General features: G+C 42.5%; 1 protein-coding gene across 4 annotated transcripts in view; it reads right to left on the bottom strand.

The window, feature by feature from the left end:
- The window catches only part of HACE1 (HECT domain and ankyrin repeat containing E3 ubiquitin protein ligase 1), a 93,926-nt gene that overhangs the window by 16,144 nt on the left and 55,980 nt on the right, over nucleotides 1-21,802 (bottom strand). For 3 of the 4 annotated variants that reach the window (XM_075923937.1, XM_075923936.1, XM_075923938.1), the window contains 2 exons: nucleotides 17,687-17,836; nucleotides 9,139-9,335 (listed from right to left, as the gene is read on the bottom strand). In XM_075923937.1, the coding sequence (XP_075780052.1) occupies nucleotides 9,139-9,335; nucleotides 17,687-17,836 (347 nt within the window). Of the gene's footprint in view, nucleotides 1-136; nucleotides 180-9,138; nucleotides 9,336-17,686; nucleotides 17,837-21,802 lie in introns of all 4 variants that reach the window. The other variant, XM_075923939.1, reaches the window with a different exon arrangement.

Here is a 21,802-nt window from a genome sequence, read left to right on the forward strand (position 1 = left end):
TCAGAAGAAACTCCAGTCCTAAATCAAAGACTACTGCAGGATCGGTTCAAAAAAGATTATCAAGCAAAAGAATGATGTGTTTGTGTCTTAGCAAAATGACAAAAAATCAACATCAAAGAAAGATAAATTCAAGTACCTGCAAGCCAAGGGTTAAAGACTGCATCGTTCTTACAGGAGAACTGGTGGGAAAAGAAAGCAGAAGAAACACCGTATTATGTCAATACTAAAACAACATTATTTTATGATTCCCTGAAAGCTATTTATGGCCCATCAAAATCTGAACCAGCTCCACTGAAGAATTCAGGTGGATCTACCTTAATGACAAATGAAGGATCTCTGAAAGGATGAGTACAGCACTCCAATAAGCCATTCAACCTCCTTTTACTGTCAACTAACAGGTGTTAAAGGAACTGAGCAAACGAAGTCAGGTAAATCACTTAGCAAAGACGACATACCAGATGACATCTTTAAAACTCGCAGGCCTAAATACTGTCAACTATCTACATCAGCGAGAGGCAATCTACGCTAGCAAGTGAGCTGCATGAGTGGCCTTCAATCTCGGGGACGCAAGATTGTTGTAACCAAGATGGTCTCCTGTGATAGGATAGGTTTGCTAACTGTGCTGGCGTACCTAGAATATGAAGGGTGTGCCAACTGAACCACAGTAGTGATTTGATTGGCTTCAGAGGGAACGCATGGCTCTCACAAGGTTATGTACAATCACTTCATATGCCTTTGCTTTATGAAGTGCATATCACTCTACCTTTATTGCTAGAGTGAAAATTACATAAACACCAGCAGAATCTGGCAACTCTGTGCATGGGCAATGGTAAACAAAACATCTCATGGGCCACACAACACAATGAACTGTGCGCAGTCTTTAGGGGGTCTAAACAGAGCATTCAAAACTATGAGCAGAAATTGCCTCTGGAAAATTCTAGAAAAAGTATGCCTGCCGCACCAAATCTGCCAACATAATATATCAATTTCACGAAGACATGATTGACCTAGTTCTCTCAGCTAGTGACCTTTTAAACAAATTTCCATATATAATGGGGAAAAGCAAGACTGTGCTGGCACTGCCCTATTTTGGTTTCTTCTTTCCACCTGTTTTGAATTATGCAATGACCTCACAAAGGGCATCTAAGTAAGGTAGGGAACTGCTAGAAAACTTCAATTTCTAAAGTCTTATTGCAAAGATTAAAATTCTCTAGGAACTCTCCTGTGAAGCCTTTTTTTGGATGGTTGTGCACTACTTAGCCATAGTGAAAGTCATCTACAGCTTATGCTTTCAGGTAGGTTCTCCAATGCAACTAAATAGTTTTAACTCATTAGCAGTTTGGAAAGACAAGTCCTCTTCTAACCAACCAAATGTCATCACTAATTGTTTAAACTAAGACTGTCAATATCTTTACATACCTGAGTAATACTATCTTAACTAGCTGGTTAAGAACATAAGTACAGCCAGACTGAGTCAGAGCAAAGATCCATCTAGTCTGGAATCCTGTCTGACAGTGGCCAATGCCAGGTGCCCCAGAAGGAATTAACAGAACAGGTTATCATCAAGCAATCCATCCCATCACCCATTTCCAGCCCTAACAGAGGATAGGGACACCATCCCTGCCCATCCCAGGCAACAGTCACTGCTGGAGTTATCCTCCACAAAAGCTCATGATACTATATATATTTGTTAGTCTCTAAAGTGCCACAAGACTTCTTGTTTTTGAAGTTAAAGACTAACATGGCTACCCCTCTGAGACTATCCTCCATGAATAGATCTACAGTTTTTGGTTTAGGGTTTGCTTTTTTCTTAACCCCTGTTAGTCTTGGCCTTCCCTGGATTAAGAAAGATCAGGAAGAAAACTAAAGGGAACCCAGGCTTTCAGAAGACTTTGCAATATTGTCAATCAGCACACCATCCAACACTTAGCAAAACTGATACTATTACTGCTCCATTAGGTATTATCTCCTTAAACTGTTTCACACCAGTCTTACCACAGACACATTAAGCGACTTGAAAAATTTTACATATGCTGTCTTCACTCTATTCTGAAAGTTCAGTGACAAGACAAAAAGTCTCAAACTTGAAAGAACAAAAACGATCATTGAGGCCATGATCAAAATTAGCTTAGATGGACAGGTCATGTTAGAGTGGACAAACAACTCCAGAAAAAGATTTTTTATGAGGAACTAACACTCTTGAAAGCACGTCAACATGTGATCAACCAAAAAAACTTCAAAAAAGAGACATCTTTAAGTAGAACCTCACCTCATGCAGCATAAATAATAAATTCGAAGACATAACCAAGGAAAGAATAGATTGAATTGAGAGCAACCATAAATAAAATGTAACTCTTTGAGAAAGCCAGATGTGAAACGATTGAAAAGAGGGCCAACCATGATGTTGAGACTTCATGTCTGATATTTGTTCATGACTTTGCTCCTCATTGGTCATAGGTCATATTATGAAGCTAAATGAGAACATGTGATCCTGTGAGTCATCATTGTTGGATAGACAAATTTTATCCACGTGGTATATCCTATGGTTACCATCATCCATACACATTTTTTCCGTTTTTATCTGCTGAACTAATTTTTGTTTTAAACTGTCATTCCCAACTGGGATTCTCGCTTCTGCTGAACTGGATTAGTAATTTCCACACCCCCCCCCCCCACACACACACACACTGTGAGCCCTATGACTTTCTGAATTGGATGGGATGATCATATTATCTTTCAACAGGAATCCCACTATTGGTTACACAGTAAAACTTCTTCAAACACTGAATTCCCTTCTTACAGATATAGAAAGTACAAGTTTTAGCAAAGGGCAATTTACTAAATTGAATACGTAAAATAAAATAAGATTGTAGATTACAGAAAAAAATTCTAAACCCACTGGAGAAGAAAGACTGCAGTATAAAATAGTCATATTTTGGATTCTTTTTTTTAAAAAGGACATTTTTCATATCTGCCAGAGCCATAAAATTATACACTACAAATCCAAGTCATTAAGAAAATATTTAATTAATAGGTATGTCCAAGAATTGCCACAGGCTACAGCGGTGGTTCCCAAACTTTTTGGCATCGCACCCTCATGCCGCCCCCCCTTCCCCCCGGTCCCTGCATTGCAGCAATTTTTTTTTTTTTTTTGCTCTCAACAAAAGAAACTGACTGGTCTGAAAAACAAAAGTAACAGCAAAGCTTAGAGGTGGGGGGAGGGGGCGCCTGGGTCACCTCACCTCCCCCCTGGAATTTCTTCACACCCCTCCAGGGGGGCACGCCACCAGTTTGGGAACGCACAGGCTACAGAGTACTTAACTTTTAAATTATTCTAGACTGTAGACCAAAAAATCATTGCCCTCTAACTCAAAAAAAGTGGTTGCCCACCAGCGTTGGTACCTGGTGGGCTGCTGCTGCTAGGTTTACTTGCACCTCTGCAGGTATCAGGCAATCATAGCTCTCATCTGCCACAAATCGCTGTTCAAGGGCAATGGGAATGATGGGGAGTAGCAGGAAGCAGCAGACAGGGACATCACTCCTGCTGTTCCCAGTGGCCACATATGGCGATCCCGAGACCAACCCTGGCGGACCGAATCCAGTCCGTGGGCCATTATTTGCCAACCCCCACTCTAGGTTATAAACCAAATATACATAAAACTATTAGACTAAAATGTGTGTCATTTTTATAGGTTAAGTCAAACCAACTACTTTAAATCAAAAAAGGCTCCCCACCCCGATGTAAAGGCCAAGTTAGAAGCAAAGCAAAACAAAACAAAACAAACCCCATCATTGATGTAGCCCCCCATCTGAGAAGCAGAGGGGAAAAAAGACATTCTCCTCACTCACACAACATGGGACTACCCCCTAGGGCTGGATTAACTCTTCTGGGGCCTAGGGTGAGACAATTTTGCAGGGTCTCCCTAGGCTCTGGGGTGGGGCCAAAAATGAGAGGATCAGTGTGGAGAGCAGTCTACCGGGGAGCCAGGTAGCAGTATAGGGTCTGGAGAGGAGGTAGGTGCAGGAGCAGGCTGGAGATGGGGGAGGGGAAGCTGGGAGGGAGGCTGAATGCAGGAGGGAGCAGGGGACTGGGGCACTTACCTAGCAGGAGGTGGTGCCTGCAAGCACAGGGCAGTGTGGAGCCATAGACAGCTCTGCGCTGTCCAGTGCTTGCAGGGACCACTCCCTGCCATTCCCCTTGACCACTATTCCCAATCAATGGGAGTGATAGGATGGAGCCTGAAGGCAAGCTCAGGGACAGAGCTATCCTGCACTAGTTTCTCTGTGCTGCCATTCCTTCAGCCAGGCAGGAGAGGGAATGACAACCCACAGAGCCACCAGCTCTCCACACTTCAGCCACACAGGGGGCAAAGGGAGAGATGACCAATGCTTGGAAAACTCACTATAGTCCTCAGCTTGTCCTGATCTGGCCCAAATCCAGCACACAAATCATAGGTTCCTTGTCCCTGATTTAAATAGTATTAGATTAGGGATAGCATTATGTTAGCAAATTTCTAACTTCATTCAAATTGAAAAAAAGAGCATAGTAGACTGATCCACCTTATAATGGCAACACTAAAATGAAAGGATATATTACCCTAATTTAAAACAGGCTAGAAACATGCAACAGTGTAGTTGTTCCACTGACCCCATCTTTTACGTATAATATTGATAAAAGGGCAAAATCTCTACTAACTTGCAGTCTGTAGTCATTTACTCCCGTGCAAAGGGATGAAAAACCAATTCTGCACTGTACAAGACAATAGACAATCTGACTCATAATATGCATGTTAGCTGGCTCAATGTTATTTCTGCCCTAATCGAAAGGAAGATTATGCAAGGAAAGTTTTAAAATAAATGATGACACCATGTGGTCATCTGCTAATATAACAGCCTATCTTGTAACACAAAGCTGGATGAATGATACACTAGGGGGTGTGCTCCCCTGCTCACTTTGCTTGCCAACCCCCTTCTCTAGGGTTAGGCAGCCCCAGCTCTCCCTCTGGCCTTCAGGGAGGGCCAGGCCAAGGTGCGGCAGCCCTGGACTGCCTCCTCCCCCTCCCCCCCCCCCCCCCCCGCTCTCTCCCTCAGGCTGCCAGAGGGTTGGGCCGGGACTAGGCCACAGCTGGCCCAGCTCTCCCCCCCTCCCCCCAGCCACAAAGGGGGGAGGGCACTTGTCTCCTCCCTCCTCCCCCCCCCAAATGAAAGGGGCCTCATGGATCTACCACCACCCCCTGCCAGAGGAGAGGGCACATGGCTCTGGGCCCCACGCCCCCACCAGAGTACCTGGGAGGAGACAGAGACAAGGCGGCCGAGGCCAGAAGGAATAGCTGCAAAGTGACATGATTACCTCACTGTTATCCCACAGGAAAAGTTGAGAGATAGAGACAGGGAGAGGGAGAAATGCACAACTTTCTGAAGTCACAACCAGTGCAATGGTGATAGGATTGAAAGTTTTATCCTTTTTATATTTGTATTTTTAGGTTTAATAATGTAGCAATGTAAGGTAATATATTATTACATTTAAATGAAGCCCTTTAGAAAGATATATATTTTAAAGTTTAGTAAGTAAAGAGATAGAATCTCATATTGTGTCTATGTTAATGAGATTAGACATATTGAAGGCCCGGGCCTTCGATGTAATTGTTTTGATTTTGCCTTTGCTTAATATAAAAGAGTACTGTTTACTTTTGAAGGATTTTGTGAAAGACTGTTTGTGTGAATGAGATAATGTGTGAAGGTCATCATTAGAGCCAGATGGTCAAGAGAGAAGGGGGGCAATGCGGGTGAAGACAAACTGTAAGAGACAGTCTGCGAAAAAACATATTGGCGTCAGAAGAACTATCAGTGCATATCCACGGTCAAGAATTGATCCGATTGGCAGACTGACCGTTCTAAACATGAAGGCATCCCTAAAAACAACTGATTAACAATCCAGAACAGGATGAGCCTCTTGGAGATGTTTTGGGAATGATTAACATCAACAAGGTAACAGTAACTTGTCTCAGACTGCCACAGTGAAATCCACAGACTTCAACAGAGAATAGGATTATAAAAGCAGGGTGCCTTGCTATGAAACTTTGGGTTCATCTTGCCACCTACTCCAGAGGAGCATCGGATTGATCAACTGACAGAGCCCGGCTCCCCCTCTGTGATCAATCTGGGTGGCCACTAGATTGATACAGACTCTGGACTGGTAACTATAACATTATCTGGCGGGACAGCATGTGAGTGAAAATCATATGCAACTGTTGTATTTTCAATAAATGCAGCGTACTTCCTTTTCCCCTATAAAAGATCTCATGTACTTCATTTAAGCATAACAAAAGCAGTACAGAATTTACTGGAACAATTCCTGCTTCACTCTTCTAGTAACTGTTAAACACCAGCTGTATTGACATTTTTGTAAAATGCTGAAAAGTATTGTCTCTACTATGCTAGTCCCCAGATTGTCAAAGTCACAAATAAAACGGATATTCAAACTATTTTTATTTGTGTGTGTGTGTGTGTGTGTGTGTATATATACACACACACACACACACACACACTAAATTTATAGCTAGAAATGCTTCTCATGGGACCACTACATTGAATAAACTGAGTACATTTTTCCTTTAAAAATCTATTCATACACAGTCTGCCTACTAGTAAGCAGCAAGTGTGAACAGAACTACCACCACACAACCATTTAATACATATGAAAAGATTAATGAACACAAAGTTTCTGAAGCATCAGTGACATGAAGGCATATTACTAAATACTGATGAAAGATTTATGAAAAAAGATTAGCTATTGAATGATGGACAAAAGGTATGTTAGGGTACAGGCAGTCCCCAAGTTACGCGGATCCGACTTACGTCAGATCCGCAGTTACGAACGGAGCTTTTCTCGCCCTGGAGGACAGGAGCGGCAGGACGCCCAGATGAGCCGCGGTCCCGCCGCCCACGTTCTCCAGGGCTAGAAAAGCTGCTCCTCATCTCCCTGGTCTGCTGGTCAGACCAGGGAGACAGGGAGCAAAGCCTCGGAGGCCGCCCGCAGCTCCGCGTCTCCCTGGTCTGCTGGGGGGGGGGGGGGGAGAGGGGAAGGCACAGCTAGTGCCCCCTCCCCCCAGCAGACCAGGCTTTTCTGCCCACGATGCCTGGGGTAGAGCAGCTGGGGCGTTGCTGGGTTGGTCCCGCAGCACCGCTCCTCGGCGCTACTGGACCAACCCGGCAGCACCCCAGCTGCTCTGCCCCAGGCGTCCTGATTCAGCCGCTGCTGAAACTGACCAGCAGCGGCTGACTACAGGAAGCCCGAGGCAGAGTTAGAATCATAGAATCATAGAATAATAGGACTGGAAGGGACCTCGAGAGGTCATCGAGTCCAGCCCCCCGCCCTCAAGGCAGGATCAAGCTCCGTCTACACCATCCCTGACAGATGTCTATCTAACCTGTTCTTAAATATCTCCAGAGAGGGAGATTCCACCACCTCCCTTGGCAATTTATTCCAATATTTGACCACCCTGACAGTTAGGAATTTTTTCCTAATGTCCAATCTAAACCTCCCCTGCTGCACTTTGCTCTGCCCCCGGCTTCCTGGAATCAGCCGCTGATCAGTTTCAGCAGCAGCTGACTTGGGGGTTCTTAAGTTGAATCTGTATGTAAGTCAGAACTGGCATCCAGATTCAGCCGATGTTGAAACTGATCAGTTTCAGCAGCGGCTGAATCTGGACGCCAGTTCCGACTTACATACAGATTCAACTTAAGAACAAACCTACAGTCCCTATCTTGTACGTAACCCGGGGACTGCCTGTATATTTTACTCTTGTTATGGTAATTACAGACCACAGACTAATGATCCTCACTTTCTTCATGGAGACAGTACATGAAACAAATCACAACTAAAATTCAGAAATTTACATGTAAAAGCTGTGTTATCCAGCCCTGTAACAACTAGAAAGCTCTATAAATTTTCATTTTTAATCTTCATAGAAAGTCCAGTTGACCTAAGCCAACAAGCTCCCTGCCTGGCTCTACGTGGCTTCCTGAAAGCAGCAAGATATCCTTGCTGTTTCTAGGTGGAGGAATGGCCAAGACAGTTAGAGTGTAAAAGCTAGGTGGTGTGGGATGCAGGCTCTGGAAGGGAGTTTGGGTGTGTGTATGGGGTGGGAAGTGCACAGAGGGTTGGGGAATGCAAACAGTTTTGGGGTACTGGATCTGGAAGGCACTCAACTTGGGTGGCTCCCTGAAAGTGGCCACCTGTTCCTGCAAGGAATGTTAAAATGTGTTTACTTTGGTAAATGTGGGCCCACTGAAATTTTCAGTAGTACACGTTTACAAGCAGTGGGGATAGGGAGACAGGAGGTGGCTCCTAACTGTGTCCCTCTGCCACATGCTGCTGGCCTCTGATACAGAAGCAGTAGTGCAGGGGGCGGGGGACTGCGTGCAACTGTGAAGGTTAACCAACGAGCCTGGCCTCATCAGTTAATCCTTTATACTAGTCACATCCCTAGTTTCTGCTGATCCTAAGTAGAGGTGCAGCAGAGGCTTCCACTCACAGGTGCTGCCCCCATGGTTTCTACTGGATATGGTTACTTTTCCTTTCTATTTAGGGAATGAATTCACACCACATTTTGTTCAACACCACAGAGCACAATTCCTACTAACTTTTCAAATGGAATTTTGGGCGCTTTGCACTCCTCTGGTCCAACACATTTTAAAATACTTCACCAATTAGCCACCTGACCATCTTTAACAGTGAATTTTGCAACACTTAAGCAAGTGCTAGAATTGTATTTTTTGAAACATTCCACAAGTGCCCTTTGTTGATATTTCCCCTCTTACCTTCTTCCCACCTCATGAGCCTGACCATGAGCAATATAGGTATAATGTCACTTCTAAGACATCTTTCATTTGAATTCTACATTGAAGTTTTTATAAACAAAAACATTCAAGAAAAACAAATTTCCAAGAGCTGTTTAAAGAACTTTCTGCAGAACAGTGGTCCAATTTACTGACATATACAAATGGGGACTATTTTGCCAGCTAAATGTAATTATACCCATCATATTAAAAGTAAGTACATAATTTATGCTTCTACTCGCTCTTAATTCAGTTCAATTATTCTCATCTAACTTCTGGATAAACCTGACCACTCACTTTGTTGTCTTGTGTAACAAGAATACTCGCACCCCCTGGTTTCAAAGGCACTTCTTCCATTGCTCCAAACACATCAGTCTCGACAGAGAAAGTCAGTTCTAGACCAAGATCACTGATATCATTATCTAAAATCCACTGCAAGTTCTTTGCATATTCTGGATCAATAGATGCCACGTCCTGATAATTTACAGGAATACCTGAGAAAACAAAATCAAAATCCACATATTCAGTTAGAACTATTTGCTAGCTTGCTTAATCTGTGGTAGAAGATTGCCCTCTAGAGAGAGATTAGAATAATGCATGAATTAAAAACAGATTTATAGTCTTGATACATAGCAGAATTTAAAACTTGCCATATCTTTTGTATTTTAGACACAGACCTAGAGAGTAACACATGTCCTTTGATATAGACTCTCCTGGTGAGCCAAAGTCTTGCATGAGAAGGCAGATCAACAGTTCCAAGCTCAAGTCTGGCCACTCCTTGTCTATCACACAGCCAAAGCAAGACCAAAGAAATTTCTTCCACATTTAGCTCCAGTTTTCTTCTCCTCCTGCATTGGAAAGAGGTTACTTACCACTAACTGCACAAGAGTGACCTCTGTGCAATTCATTGCAATGTGACTCACTTGTGTCAAGCTACTTTACAAAACTATGTCCATTGGCATGTGCACAAGGGTTAGGGATGTTAAATTTTGATTATTCAACTAATTGAGTAATTGGTAGAATTTACATCGACTACTCGATGTGTTGATAAGGGGAGTGCTCGCTATCCCACTGCGCCCACAGCTGCTCTTATACATTTCAAAGGAAGAGGTGCACTGATGGGGATGCCTCTGCCTCCCCTATCCCCCTCGGACTTGGCGCTGAGGGAGGAGTGGGGAACTGGCTTTTAAGCCAGTTCCCCCCCAGCACCGGCTTCTGATCTCTCCCCCTCCTCCTGCTTGCTGCCTCACTGATAGAGGTAGTGGGGGGGTGAGGAGGAGGGGAGGGAAATGACTAGTCAAGTGACTACTCAACTATCCAATAAGCTTCTGCTTTTCAGGTAGTTGACTCATCGCTTACATCACTACACAAAGTGTGTATGAGTGACATCACCCCTACTCTACATAAGGAACTGCCCCACTTCCTTCTTCTAAACTGCTGAATTCTGATGTTACACAGAACTCCAAGGAAAAAAGGAAAGAGGAACATTATCATGAATATAGAGCTATATTTACCACTAGTTACCAGCCTAAAAGCTTCTGATAGTGGGAGTTTAGAAAGCCTGGCTGAACCTCGTATATAATGGGTGGGGGGGTTCTTAAATAAATATGGAGCGCTGTCATACGGCAGTGAGGTGCAGGTCATGTAATAGCTTTTCAAATCAGGACTGTTTTCCTAGCTAAGATATTACTATGTTCCATACATCATATAATTCTGTGAGCACGTCTGGTAGTAGATTCTCCCTGGCATATTTTCCCCATACTACAAAAATTATTTGATTATTTAAAGGGCTTTCCCCCCCCCCCCCCCTTCAGGTAAAGCAGAACATGCTCTTTATATCTGGTGCATGGAGACCTGCTTCCCCTGAGTGATGAGGTGGTAGATTTCCACATATCTATTTATTTTCTAAGACTACCTTAGGTATGCAGTTGGGATGTGGTCCTTTAGAAGTGCATGTTGGATGGAGTGGATATCCAAGCACTAAGCTCACTTGCTCATCTTCATACCAATAAACCTCTGCTATCAGGAAGACCATTCTGATTGAACATTTAATAATGCTCTTTAGGAACCTTGAAAGTGAAAGATGGGTTTGTCCTTAAGAAAACTTTTTGATAAGCAGGTATTGTTTCTATATGGACCTTCAGGAAGCGGCTAAAACTGCTAAGTATGAAACTAAGTATAGAAGATACTCAATGATTGCAGGAACTTTGGCTTGAGATACAGTGAGTCTTCCTCCAGCAGCCGAGACAAACAGTTGCCATTTTTATTTATAACATTTCAAAGTGAAGCCTTTGAGAGCAGGGACTATGCAAATTAGTCTTAGGTTATCTATCATCTAAGCTACTAAGAGGCGTGTGTCTGTGCCAAGATGAAAAATCTTTCCTTGCTGTAGACACAAGAATTCTGGGGACAAAGGTAGTTGATGAAGCATCTCCCTGGTTAGCAGCAGGATATCTGAATGCAAGTGCTAACAAGACCATGGTGCAGCTATTATGTTTGCTTTGTCCAACCTGATCTTCCTTCTGTGACCCTGAGAACCAGGAAAATGGAAAACATTGTTGAGGTCTGTGAGGTTCAGGAGGAACCTCAGACATCCACACTCCTTGGCAATCAGCAAACAGTGGGATTAAAATCCTTTTCTTCAGCATTCCTATAGAATCACCTTTATGGTTCCCTTCTTGAGGAGGGAATCTGTCTCTTCCAATAGGATTCTCATGACATGGGAGAGATGGTGAAGAGGGCAATGAAGTCACCCTCATGCAAGACTTTGTGCACTGCCTAATGGGAATGCCTTGTCATGGCTATCCCGTAGCTTGATGCCAGTAACAACATATTCTGTAAGTGCACTGCCCAGAGATCCTTAAAGAAGAACAAATATGTTCTCTTTCCCCAGGGAAGAGTCAAAGATATCAGCAGTTCTTAATGGCCCCATTTCTAAAGGAGGAAGAGCAAAATTACAGCATCTTTGTGGAGACTTGAACAGTGCCTGTTGCAAAGAATCAAAATCATAGAATTGAAAGGGACCTCAAGAGATCATTAAGTCCAGTCCTCTGTGCTCACAGCAGGATCAAGCCCCATCTAGATCAGAGGTTTGCAACCTATGGCTCTAGAGCCAAATATGGCTCTTTTGTCATTCCCAAAATACATACTACTGTTTAAAATGTAAAGTAAAAAGTTAATTCAAAATTTTAAAAATGCATAGTTACACATGGGAAGATGGTCTTTTTTAAATCTATTTCACCTTTAACTGTTCAATTTAACAATCATCAATCCTCTCCATACATTGGAGGTCCTGCATATTCTCTTTATTTAATTGGCTAAGAAATCTTTCCATCATCATAAGTGATAATGAACTCTGTGGCACCCTAATAGCAAAAATGCAAAGAGAAAGAAAGATGATGAGTACTGAAATTTTCAAAAGGAGCAGACAGACTTGAATGTATTTGTAGATAGGTCTGGATCTCCACACTGTCTCATTTACAGTGTGAGACTGTCCTTTTAAAAAAATAATAATAATCAAATTTAGAGCAGCATTTCATGACAAAACATGCAGCACTTGCTACAATATACCCCGAGAGTAATGTGCAAAAAAAGCCTGCAAGGAGCTTCAGCAAAAAATGAACATTCGGCAAAATAGCCTGCTGGCATGGTCAAAAAAGGGTGGGAACTTAAACTCCTCAAGTTTTGCAGGCTCATACAATATTATTCCAGTGAGGAAGCCTTTTATTGATAAATTTCACAACACAGACAAAAATCTTACAGAAAATTCAAGATAATGGCCTATCAGCAAAAATAGTTCATGACAGAGCTGTGAAAATGGCCCATCAAATCGACAAGGAACAAATGCAAAATTTGAGTACAGCTACTTATTTTTGTTTGCTTTGGACGAGACAACCGACATATGTAATGTTAATCTGTTATGTATACTGGGATGTTACATTTGTGGAAATGCTGTGCAAAGAAATGACAGATTATCAAAAAAGGGGTGAAGGCATTCTTAAAATTGTGATGAACTTTGTAAACAAGCAAGAAATACAGTTGGATAATCTTGTGTCTATTTGTACAGACAGTGCACCTAGCATGGTCAGCAAATACAGGAGTTTCCTTACTCTTCTGTCAGAATAGCTGAACTGCCCAATTTTGAACTTTATTGCATTGTACATCAAGAAGCACTTTGTGCACAATCTTGTGGAACTGAACTCAAAAATATAACAGGACTGGCTGTTCACTGTCAATTGGATTCTTGCTCAAGCCCTTAATGACCATCAATTTTAGTCACTCCTTGAGGAAGGAGATTCCAAATACCCCCATCTAATAATGCACAGCAATGGTCACTGGTTATCTCATGGCAAAGTTGTGTCTCGCTTTGCCACCTGCATTAATGAGATTAATTTCTGGATATGAAGGGTGTCAAATACCCCAACCTTTCTGACTGACTGGCTGCTGAAGTTTTACTATCTCGTCAGCATTACCGGTCATTTGAATAAGTTGAACCTTAAAGCTACAAGAGCAAGGAAATACAGTCCTGACTCTGCAGCAGGTGTGTATGAATTTCAGTCAAAACTGACCGTCTTCGTCAAAGATACCGAGATGGGCAGACTGCTACATTTTGAAAAATTATGAATGTTTTGTGATTCGTGTCAGAGACAGAATGCAAGTAACAGCCTTGATTTGCAGCAGCTTGCTGTGTTTATTTCTGAGCTCCTGATGGCATTAAAGTCTTGTTTTGTTGACTTTTGCAAACACAGAGCTCTGCTGTTAAGTTTATCCACATAAAGCATCTGTTGAAGAACTAGATTTGACAGTCATTCCAGTCAGCGATCTGGAAACAGAAATAGAAGATTTCAAGGAGTCCGATATCTGGGTGGAATAAATTTGTCAAGCTGAATTCTGATTTAGAATGCCTTGCTCGACAATGTGCAGAATTGGCAAAACTGCACAAATGGGCTGACGAAGAAATTGGAGCACGATGACAACGTGATTCTGCAATCTTGGAAAGAACTTCCTATCACATACAACACCATGCAGAATATCAGCTTGGCCTTACTTTCAATGTTTGGCTCCACCTGTGTGTGGGAGAGCAGGCTCTCTCATTTGAATCACATCAAAGGTAATTTGCACTCAAGACTGTCAGAAGAGAGCCTGAATGCATGCATGAAGCTGAATTTGACCAGTGATGATGTGAAAAGATGCAACAGAAGTCCCATTAAATAAAGTCGTTGAGTACAATGTTTCATTTATGCTATTAATCATTATGTCAATTATAAAGAAAGTTGTATATTTTCAGTCATGCAAATGGGCATTCTTATACTGGCTCACGTGTTGTGAATTTTGATGTAGTTTGGCTCTTCAGTTTGAAAAGGTTGCCAATGACCCCTGATCGAGATCATCCCTGACAGATCTAATCTGCTCTTAAATATCTCCAGTGATAGAGAGAGATTTTACAAAACTCTCTAGGCAACTTATTCCAGTGCTTAACCATCCTGACAGTTAGGAAGTTTTCCCTGATGTCCAACCTAAACCTTCCATGCTGCAATTTAAGCCCATTGCTTCTTGTTCTATCAGAGAATAATTTTTCCCCTCCTCCTTGTAACACCCTTTTAGGTTCAGGCAGTCCCCGAGTTACGCGGATCCGACTTACGTCAGATCCACAGTTACGAACGGGGCTTTTCTCACCCCGGAGGACAGGAGCGGCGGGACGCCCAGATGAGCCGCGGTCCCGCCGCCCGCGTTCTCCGGGGCGAGAAAAGCTGCTCCCCGTCTCCCTGGTCCGCTGGTCAGACCAGGGAGACGCAGAGCAAAGCCGCGGAGGATGCCCGCAGCGGGACAGCCCAGGCGCGCCGCGGCTGTCCCACTGCGGGCGTCCTCCGAGGCTTTGCTCCGCGTCTCCCTGGTCTGCTGTGGGGGAGAGGGGTGGGTGCAGCTAGTGCCCCCTCCCACACCAGCAGACCAGGCTTTTCTGCCCACAGCGCCTGGGGTAGAGCAGCTGGGGCGCTGCTGGGTTGCTCCAGTAGCGCCGAGGAGCAGCACTACTGGAGCAACCCAGCAGCACCCCAGCTGCTCTGCCCCAGGCATCCCCAAGTCAGCCGCTGCTGAAACTGACCAGTGGCTGACTACAGGAAGCCCGAGGCAGAGCTGCTCTGCCCCCGGCTTCCTGGAATCAGCCGCTGATCAGTTTCAGCAGCAGCTGACTTGGGGACGCCCGGGGTTCTTAAGTTGAATCTGTATGTAAGTCAGAACTGGCATCCAGATTCAGCCGCTGCTGAAACTGATCAGTTCCAACAGCGGCTGAATCTGGACGCCAGTTCCGACTTACATACAGATTCAACTTAAGAACAAACCTACAGTCCCTATCTTGTACGTAACCCGGGGACTGCCTGTACTTGAAAGCTGTTATCATGTGGAGCAACTTTAAGACACTAGGTTTCTCCTACTGAAGAAAGACATGAGTTATTGCTGGATGTGGTGTGCTGAGGCATCTAAGGCAGCCATTAATCTCTTATGAAAAAATTCCCATCAGATTTATGGTGTATATGAAACTAAAAGGGTATACCAGAAATTGGAAAGAAATCCTTTGGAAACTTGAGCAAGAATAATTTCCTCTCTATTGGTGCTTTTAAACTATCTTCTTAAAATCTATGGAAAGGATACAACTAATCATCTAAATAATGATTCAAAGATAGTTCCAGTGGAAAGGACAAAAGGTAAAAAGGCTTCTGTAGCTGCACTAATAAACCACTACTGAGAAGTTGTGTGTCAGGGAAAGGAAAAGTTAATTTTGGTAATACAGGTTGAACCTCTCTAGCTGGACACCTTCAGGACCTGACTGGCACTGAACCAGAGAATTTGCTGAATCACAGGAGTTCGATATTGTCTAGCAACATTACCAACACCTCCACTGCTCACTGGGCTCTTTGAAGATATTAGGGGTAAATTAGAGCTAAACAACACAGAACTCTAAGAGCCAGCTATAAACTTTATGGGACTATGAGACACTTAGTCATACACATGGTAAGTGGACATCTGGTTAACTAGAATAATAAAATACTGGGACTGGAAGGGACCTCGAGAGGTCATCGAGTCCAGTCCCCTGCCCCCATGGCAGGACCAAATACTATCTAGACCATCCCTGATAGACATTTATCTAACCTACTCTTAAATATCTCCACAGATGGAGATTCCACAACCTCCCTGGGCAATTTACTCCAGTGTTTGACTACCCTGACAGTTAGGAACTTTTTCCTAATGTCCAACCTAAACCTCCCTTGCTGCAGTTTAAGCCCATTGCTTCTTGTTCTATCCTCAAAGGCCAAGATGAACAAGTTTTTTCCCTCCTCCTTATGACACCCTTTTAGATACCTGAAAACGGCTATCATGTCTCCCCCCTCCCCCAATCTTCTCTTTTCTAAACGAAACAAACCCAATTCCTTCAGCCTTCCTTCATAGGTCATGTTCTCTAGACCTTTAATCATTCTCATTGCTCTTCTCTGGACCCTCTCCAATTTCTCCACATCTTTCTTGAAATGCGGTGCCCAGAACTGGACACAATACTCCAACTGAAGCCTAACCAACGCAGAGTAGAGCGGAAGAATGACTTCTCGTGTCTTGCTCACAACACACCTGTTAATACATCCTAGAATCATGTTTGCTTTTTTTGCAACAGCACCACACTGTTGACTCATTTACATCTGACATCATGCCAGATCACAGATGTTGCCAGACCAGAGTGTGCTGTACTAGAAAGATTCAACCTGTAGTTAAAAAACCCCACAGCTTTAGTCTTATGCAATGTGATGAGAACCTGAGGGGGGGGGGGGGGAGCGGAAGAGAGAGAGAACGACACCATTTATGAGTAGTAGTAGATTTTTCCTAGATGTAGCAAGTTTCCTTGATAAATTTGCAAAGCTGACTTAAGTAGATGGGAAGGAACTATTTTTGTTTACTGGAAAACTGTAGTCAAACTTCTCTAAAAATTATCAAACTAAACACCCTTTATTGAGGACCAAGGGACAGACTTAAGTCTAAACTCTAAGGCTACGGCTACACTTTGAACTTTTTCCGGACGAGGAAATTCAAATGGAGTCCTCATATGCATATCTCACTCATTTACATATTCTCTTCCAATCCTTTTTGCGGAAGAGGTTTTTGCGCAAACAAGTGCTGTGTAGACGGCACCTTTTGAGCAAAAACCCTGAGGAATATGGGTTCTTGCGCAAAAGGGAGTTTTGCGCAAAAAGGTACCATCTACACAGTGCTTTTTTGTCAAGAGGGTGCCATTACACGATAAAACCAATGAACTCGCTGGCTGTAATGCCATTGAAACAAAAAATAAAATTAACTAGACTACTTCTTGTCTCCGAAATAAGAATGATTCTTTAAAAAGATAATCACCCCTAAAATATGTATTTACACTTTAAAGATGTTATAGCAGTGTCACCATAATCTTTTAAGAAAAACCACAAGTGTTTTTAATATATTGGTTAATAAGAATGAACAACTAGCCACTTTCTCCACTTGGTGTATTGCAAAAGTTGCTAAGTTGCTCTCTACTAAAATACCTCCCTCAATTTAGCTAGCGTACTTCCATTTTCAACAACTTTATTTTCAAATCTAAGCCTTTCTTCAGAGAAGGCCAGTCATGCCACATTGTGCTATAATCCTGATGTACATAAAAATAAACGAAATAAAAAAAACTTACTTTAACATCCACCATTTTTCACTTTTGAACATGTCACCAAAGATGAAAGGCTAAAGCCCAAACAACCGTACCACCAAGCCACATCATTTATCTCATTTACTGAAATGAATTAGATCCCTAAAACAGGATGTTTAAATAGAACCATACCAAGAATATGCTTGTAGAATGACCTTGTGAAGTAGATGTTGACCAGCTGCCTGTGATTCAGAGCTAAACCCAGGATCTGTCCAGCAAATCGAAAGTAGTTCAAGTGATCGGGATTTACAGAAGAGTTGCTGTTTGGCTGGAAAGTTGTTCCTATAAAACAAAAGGTTCTATTATACTTATAGTTTTGACCGGTATCTTGCAACTCCTGCTTATATATATTTTTACTGTAATTTGAATCGGAAATATACTCAGCAGTTGAAATTTGTTTGTAGGATAAAAACAAAAATAAACGCCCACTCTATAACCTAATAGATTTTCTTGGTGTAGACAATAAGGCAGAGTATATATATAAAAAAAGAAAAAACAGGATACAACTTGTAATTACTTTTTGGCAACTTGTCAGTGTTTTAGTTTTAATATTTCACACAGCTTCATAACATTTCAAACAAAAAAGTTACACATTTTCCGAGACCACTCAATCTATTAAATTGGAGAAAAGTTTGAATTCCCTTCTTCAGAAATATTTACACTATTGATTGTTTGGAGTTAAAGTATAATTAAAGGCCATCCAGACAAATAATAAAACATGCTTAGCAAAAACATGGACAACTTACAATAGTAAAAATGAGACACTGTGAAAAAGTAGAAGGAAATATTTCTTCGTATAACTGAGATTTAAGCATGTAGTTTCAAGTTCTCAATATTTGTCTATGCAACAAAAAAATTGAAGCAAATTCTCCAGATTTTTACAATTAGCATACATTGTTCAACAGACTATAATTAGAGCCAAACAACTACTTTAAGTGTAATTATACCAGGGTGGCCAATACTTTTTAACGGGGGAGGGGGGGTAACTTCACACATTTTTTAAGTGGCCCCAGGCTGCCTCAGAAGGGGGGTGGGTCTCAGGTGGAAGGGGCGGAACCAAGACACTTGCGTGCTCCCCCACCCACACACCCTGATTGCCCCCAGTGCCTAGAGAGAGCTGCCAGCTGTTCTGAACAGCTGGCAGTTTCCCCTTAAGCATCATGCGCCCCTCACAGCGTGGGAGGAGACTTTGTACACTCCCCCAGCCCAATGCCAATCAGGGCCTTGGGGAGAGTGCGAAGTCCCTCAACCCCTACCCCAGCCCCTGTTCTGAACAACTGGAAGCTAACTTTAGGCACTATACGCTCTTGGAGAGAGGAGGAAACTTTGCACGCTCCCCTGTCCCTAAGGTTTTGATTGGCCTGGGAGTGCGGGAGCAGCAGGGCATCCATAGGCTGGATCAACCTACTTGGCAGGCCGGATCTGGTCTGCAGAGACTCTCTTGCCCACCCCTGAGCTATTTTCACCTGTAGTATACTTCAAAGCTATTTTTAGTCCTACACCCATGTAGTTAATCTATTTGTTTTGATTATATGAAACACTGAAGGGTATACATGATCGATAAATAAAAAAAAATTGTTATTGTTTTTTAAACACAATCTAATTCAGATTATAATTTCCATACTATTGTTCTGCTGAATGAAGTGATTTTGAAAAGAAAAATGGGTTGAATGGAATTTTAAAAAGACAATCGCAGGGACTTTTAAATATGCCTTCATTATAAAGTAATCATAGAATCATAGAATAATAGGACTGGAAGGGACCTCGAGAGGTCATCGAGTCCAGCCCCCCGCCCTCAAGGCAGGATCAAGCTCCGTCTACACCATCCCTGACAGATGTCTATCTAACCTGTTCTTAAATATCTCCAGAGAGGGAGATTCCACCACCTCCCTTGGCAATTTATTCCAATATTTTACCACCCTGACAGTTAGGAATTTTTTCCTAATGTCCAATCTAAACCTCCCCTGCTGCACTTTAAGCCCATTACTCCTTGTCCTGTCCTCAGAAACCAAGAGGAACAAATTTTCGCCTTCCTCCTTGTGACACCCTTTTAGATATTTGAAAACCGCTATCATGTCCCCCCTTAATCTTCTTTTTTCCAAACTAAACAAGCCCAGTTCATGAAGCCTGGCTTCATAGGTCATGTTCTCTAAACCTTTAATGAATAGGTCCCACCCCCTACAGTACTTATGTACGGGCATAACTTTACTTACATATGCAATTTCATGGCTATTCACATGGCTAAAACAGTAAACATACTTTAAGTGTTTGCAGGAGTAGAGTTTAACCATTTTTTTCCTCTATTTGAAGCATGGTGACAGGAAAGTTCAATCCCTTCCACACACCTTCCTAAAAAATGTTTTGCAGCTTTCAGGATTCAACATTAGCTGGCTGGGTTCTCTTTGCAGTTTCCTAGGAAGCTGATAGGAGTAAGTGAGGCAGGCCCCCTAGAAATGTTAAATTAAGATTAACTAATTGCATGGTTGGTTAGTTAACCTTTCTAGGAGGAGAAGACCCTATTTGGACAGACTGGCTAACCTAGGACTTTAAACCAGATTTGACAGGGACAGGTAAGCAAAGCCCACAGGTAAGTGGAGAACATGGAGACCTAGGAGATGGTTTGGAAATGAGAGGGAGCATGGGTTATAATGGCAGAGAGAAAGGAGGGTCAGGGTAAAACTGGGAGGCAAGGTCAAATCAGTATCTTAGATGCCTATATACAAATGCAAGAATTATGGGTAATAAGCAGGAAGAACTAGAAGTGTTAATAAATAAGTACAATTATGACATTGTTGGCATCACAGAAATTTGGTGGGATAATACACGATTGGAATGTTTGTATGGAAGGGTACAGCTTGCTCAGGAAGGATAGACAGGGAAAAAAGGGAAGAGGTGCTGCCTTATATATTAAAAATGAACACATTTGGAGTGAGGTGGAGATGGACATAGGAGACGGAAATGTTGAGAGTCTCTGGGTTAGGCTAAAAGGGGTTTAAAACAAGGGTGATGTCATGCTAGGAGTCTACTTCAGGCCACCTACCCAGCTGGAAGAAGTGGATGAGACTTTTTTTTTTTTTAAACAACTAACAATATCATCCAAACCCCAAGATTTGGTGGTGATGGGGGATTTCAACTATCCAGATATATGCTGGGAAAATAACACAGCGGGGCACAGACTATCCAATAAATTCTTGGACTGCATCAGAGACAACTTTTTATTTCGGGAGTTTGAAAAAGCTACCGGAGGAGAGGGGGGGGGACGGTTCTAGATTTGATCCTAACAAATAGGGAGGAATTGGTTGAGAATTTGAAAGTGGAAGGCATCTTGGGTGAAAGTGAACATGAAATCATAGAACACACAATTCTAAGGGAGGGTAGAAGGGAGAACAGCAAAATAAAGACAATGCATTTCGGGAAGGCGGATTTTGGTAAGCTCAGAAAGCTGATAGGTAAGGTCCAATGGGGATCAAGACTGAGGGGAAAAACAATTGAGGAGAGTTGGCACTTTTTCAAAGGGACATTGTTAAGGACCCAAAAGCAAGCTATTCTGCTGCATCGGAAAGATAGAAAATATGGCAAAAGACCGCCTTGGCTTAACTACAAGATCTTGAATGATCTAAAAATAAAAAAAGGAGTCCTATAAAAAATTGAAAGTAGGACAAATCAAAAAGGATGAATATAGGAAAACAACACAGGAATGCAGGGGTAAGTTTAGAAAGGCAAAGGTAAAAAATGAGCTCAAACTAGCTACAGGAATAGAAGGAAACAAGACAACTTTTTATAAATACATTAGAAGCAAGAGGAAGACCAAGGACAGGGTAGGCCCACTAGTCAGTGAGGAGGAAGAAACAGTAACAGGAAACTTGGAAATGGCAAAGATGCTTAATGACTTCTTTGTTCAGTCTTCACCGAGAAGTCTGAAGGAATGCCTAACATAATGAATGCTAGTGGGAAGAGGGTAGTTTTAGAAGGTAAAATAAAAAAAGAACAAGTTAAAAATCACCTAGAACAGTTAGATGCCTGCAAGTCACCAGGGCCTGGTGAAATGCATCCTAGAATACTCTATCAGCTCCGTGAGGAGGTATCTTTGGAAAAATCATGGGAGACAGGAGAGATTCCAGAGGACTGGAAAAGGGCTAATATAGTGCCCATCTATAAAAAGGGAAATAAGAACAACCCAGGAAACTACAGACCAGTTGGTTTAACTTCTGTGCCAGGGAAGATAATGGAGCAAGTAATTAAGGAAAT

This window comes from Pelodiscus sinensis, chromosome 3, assembly GCF_049634645.1.
Source record: "Pelodiscus sinensis isolate JC-2024 chromosome 3, ASM4963464v1, whole genome shotgun sequence".
Taxonomy (NCBI): Eukaryota; Metazoa; Chordata; order Testudines; family Trionychidae; genus Pelodiscus; species Pelodiscus sinensis.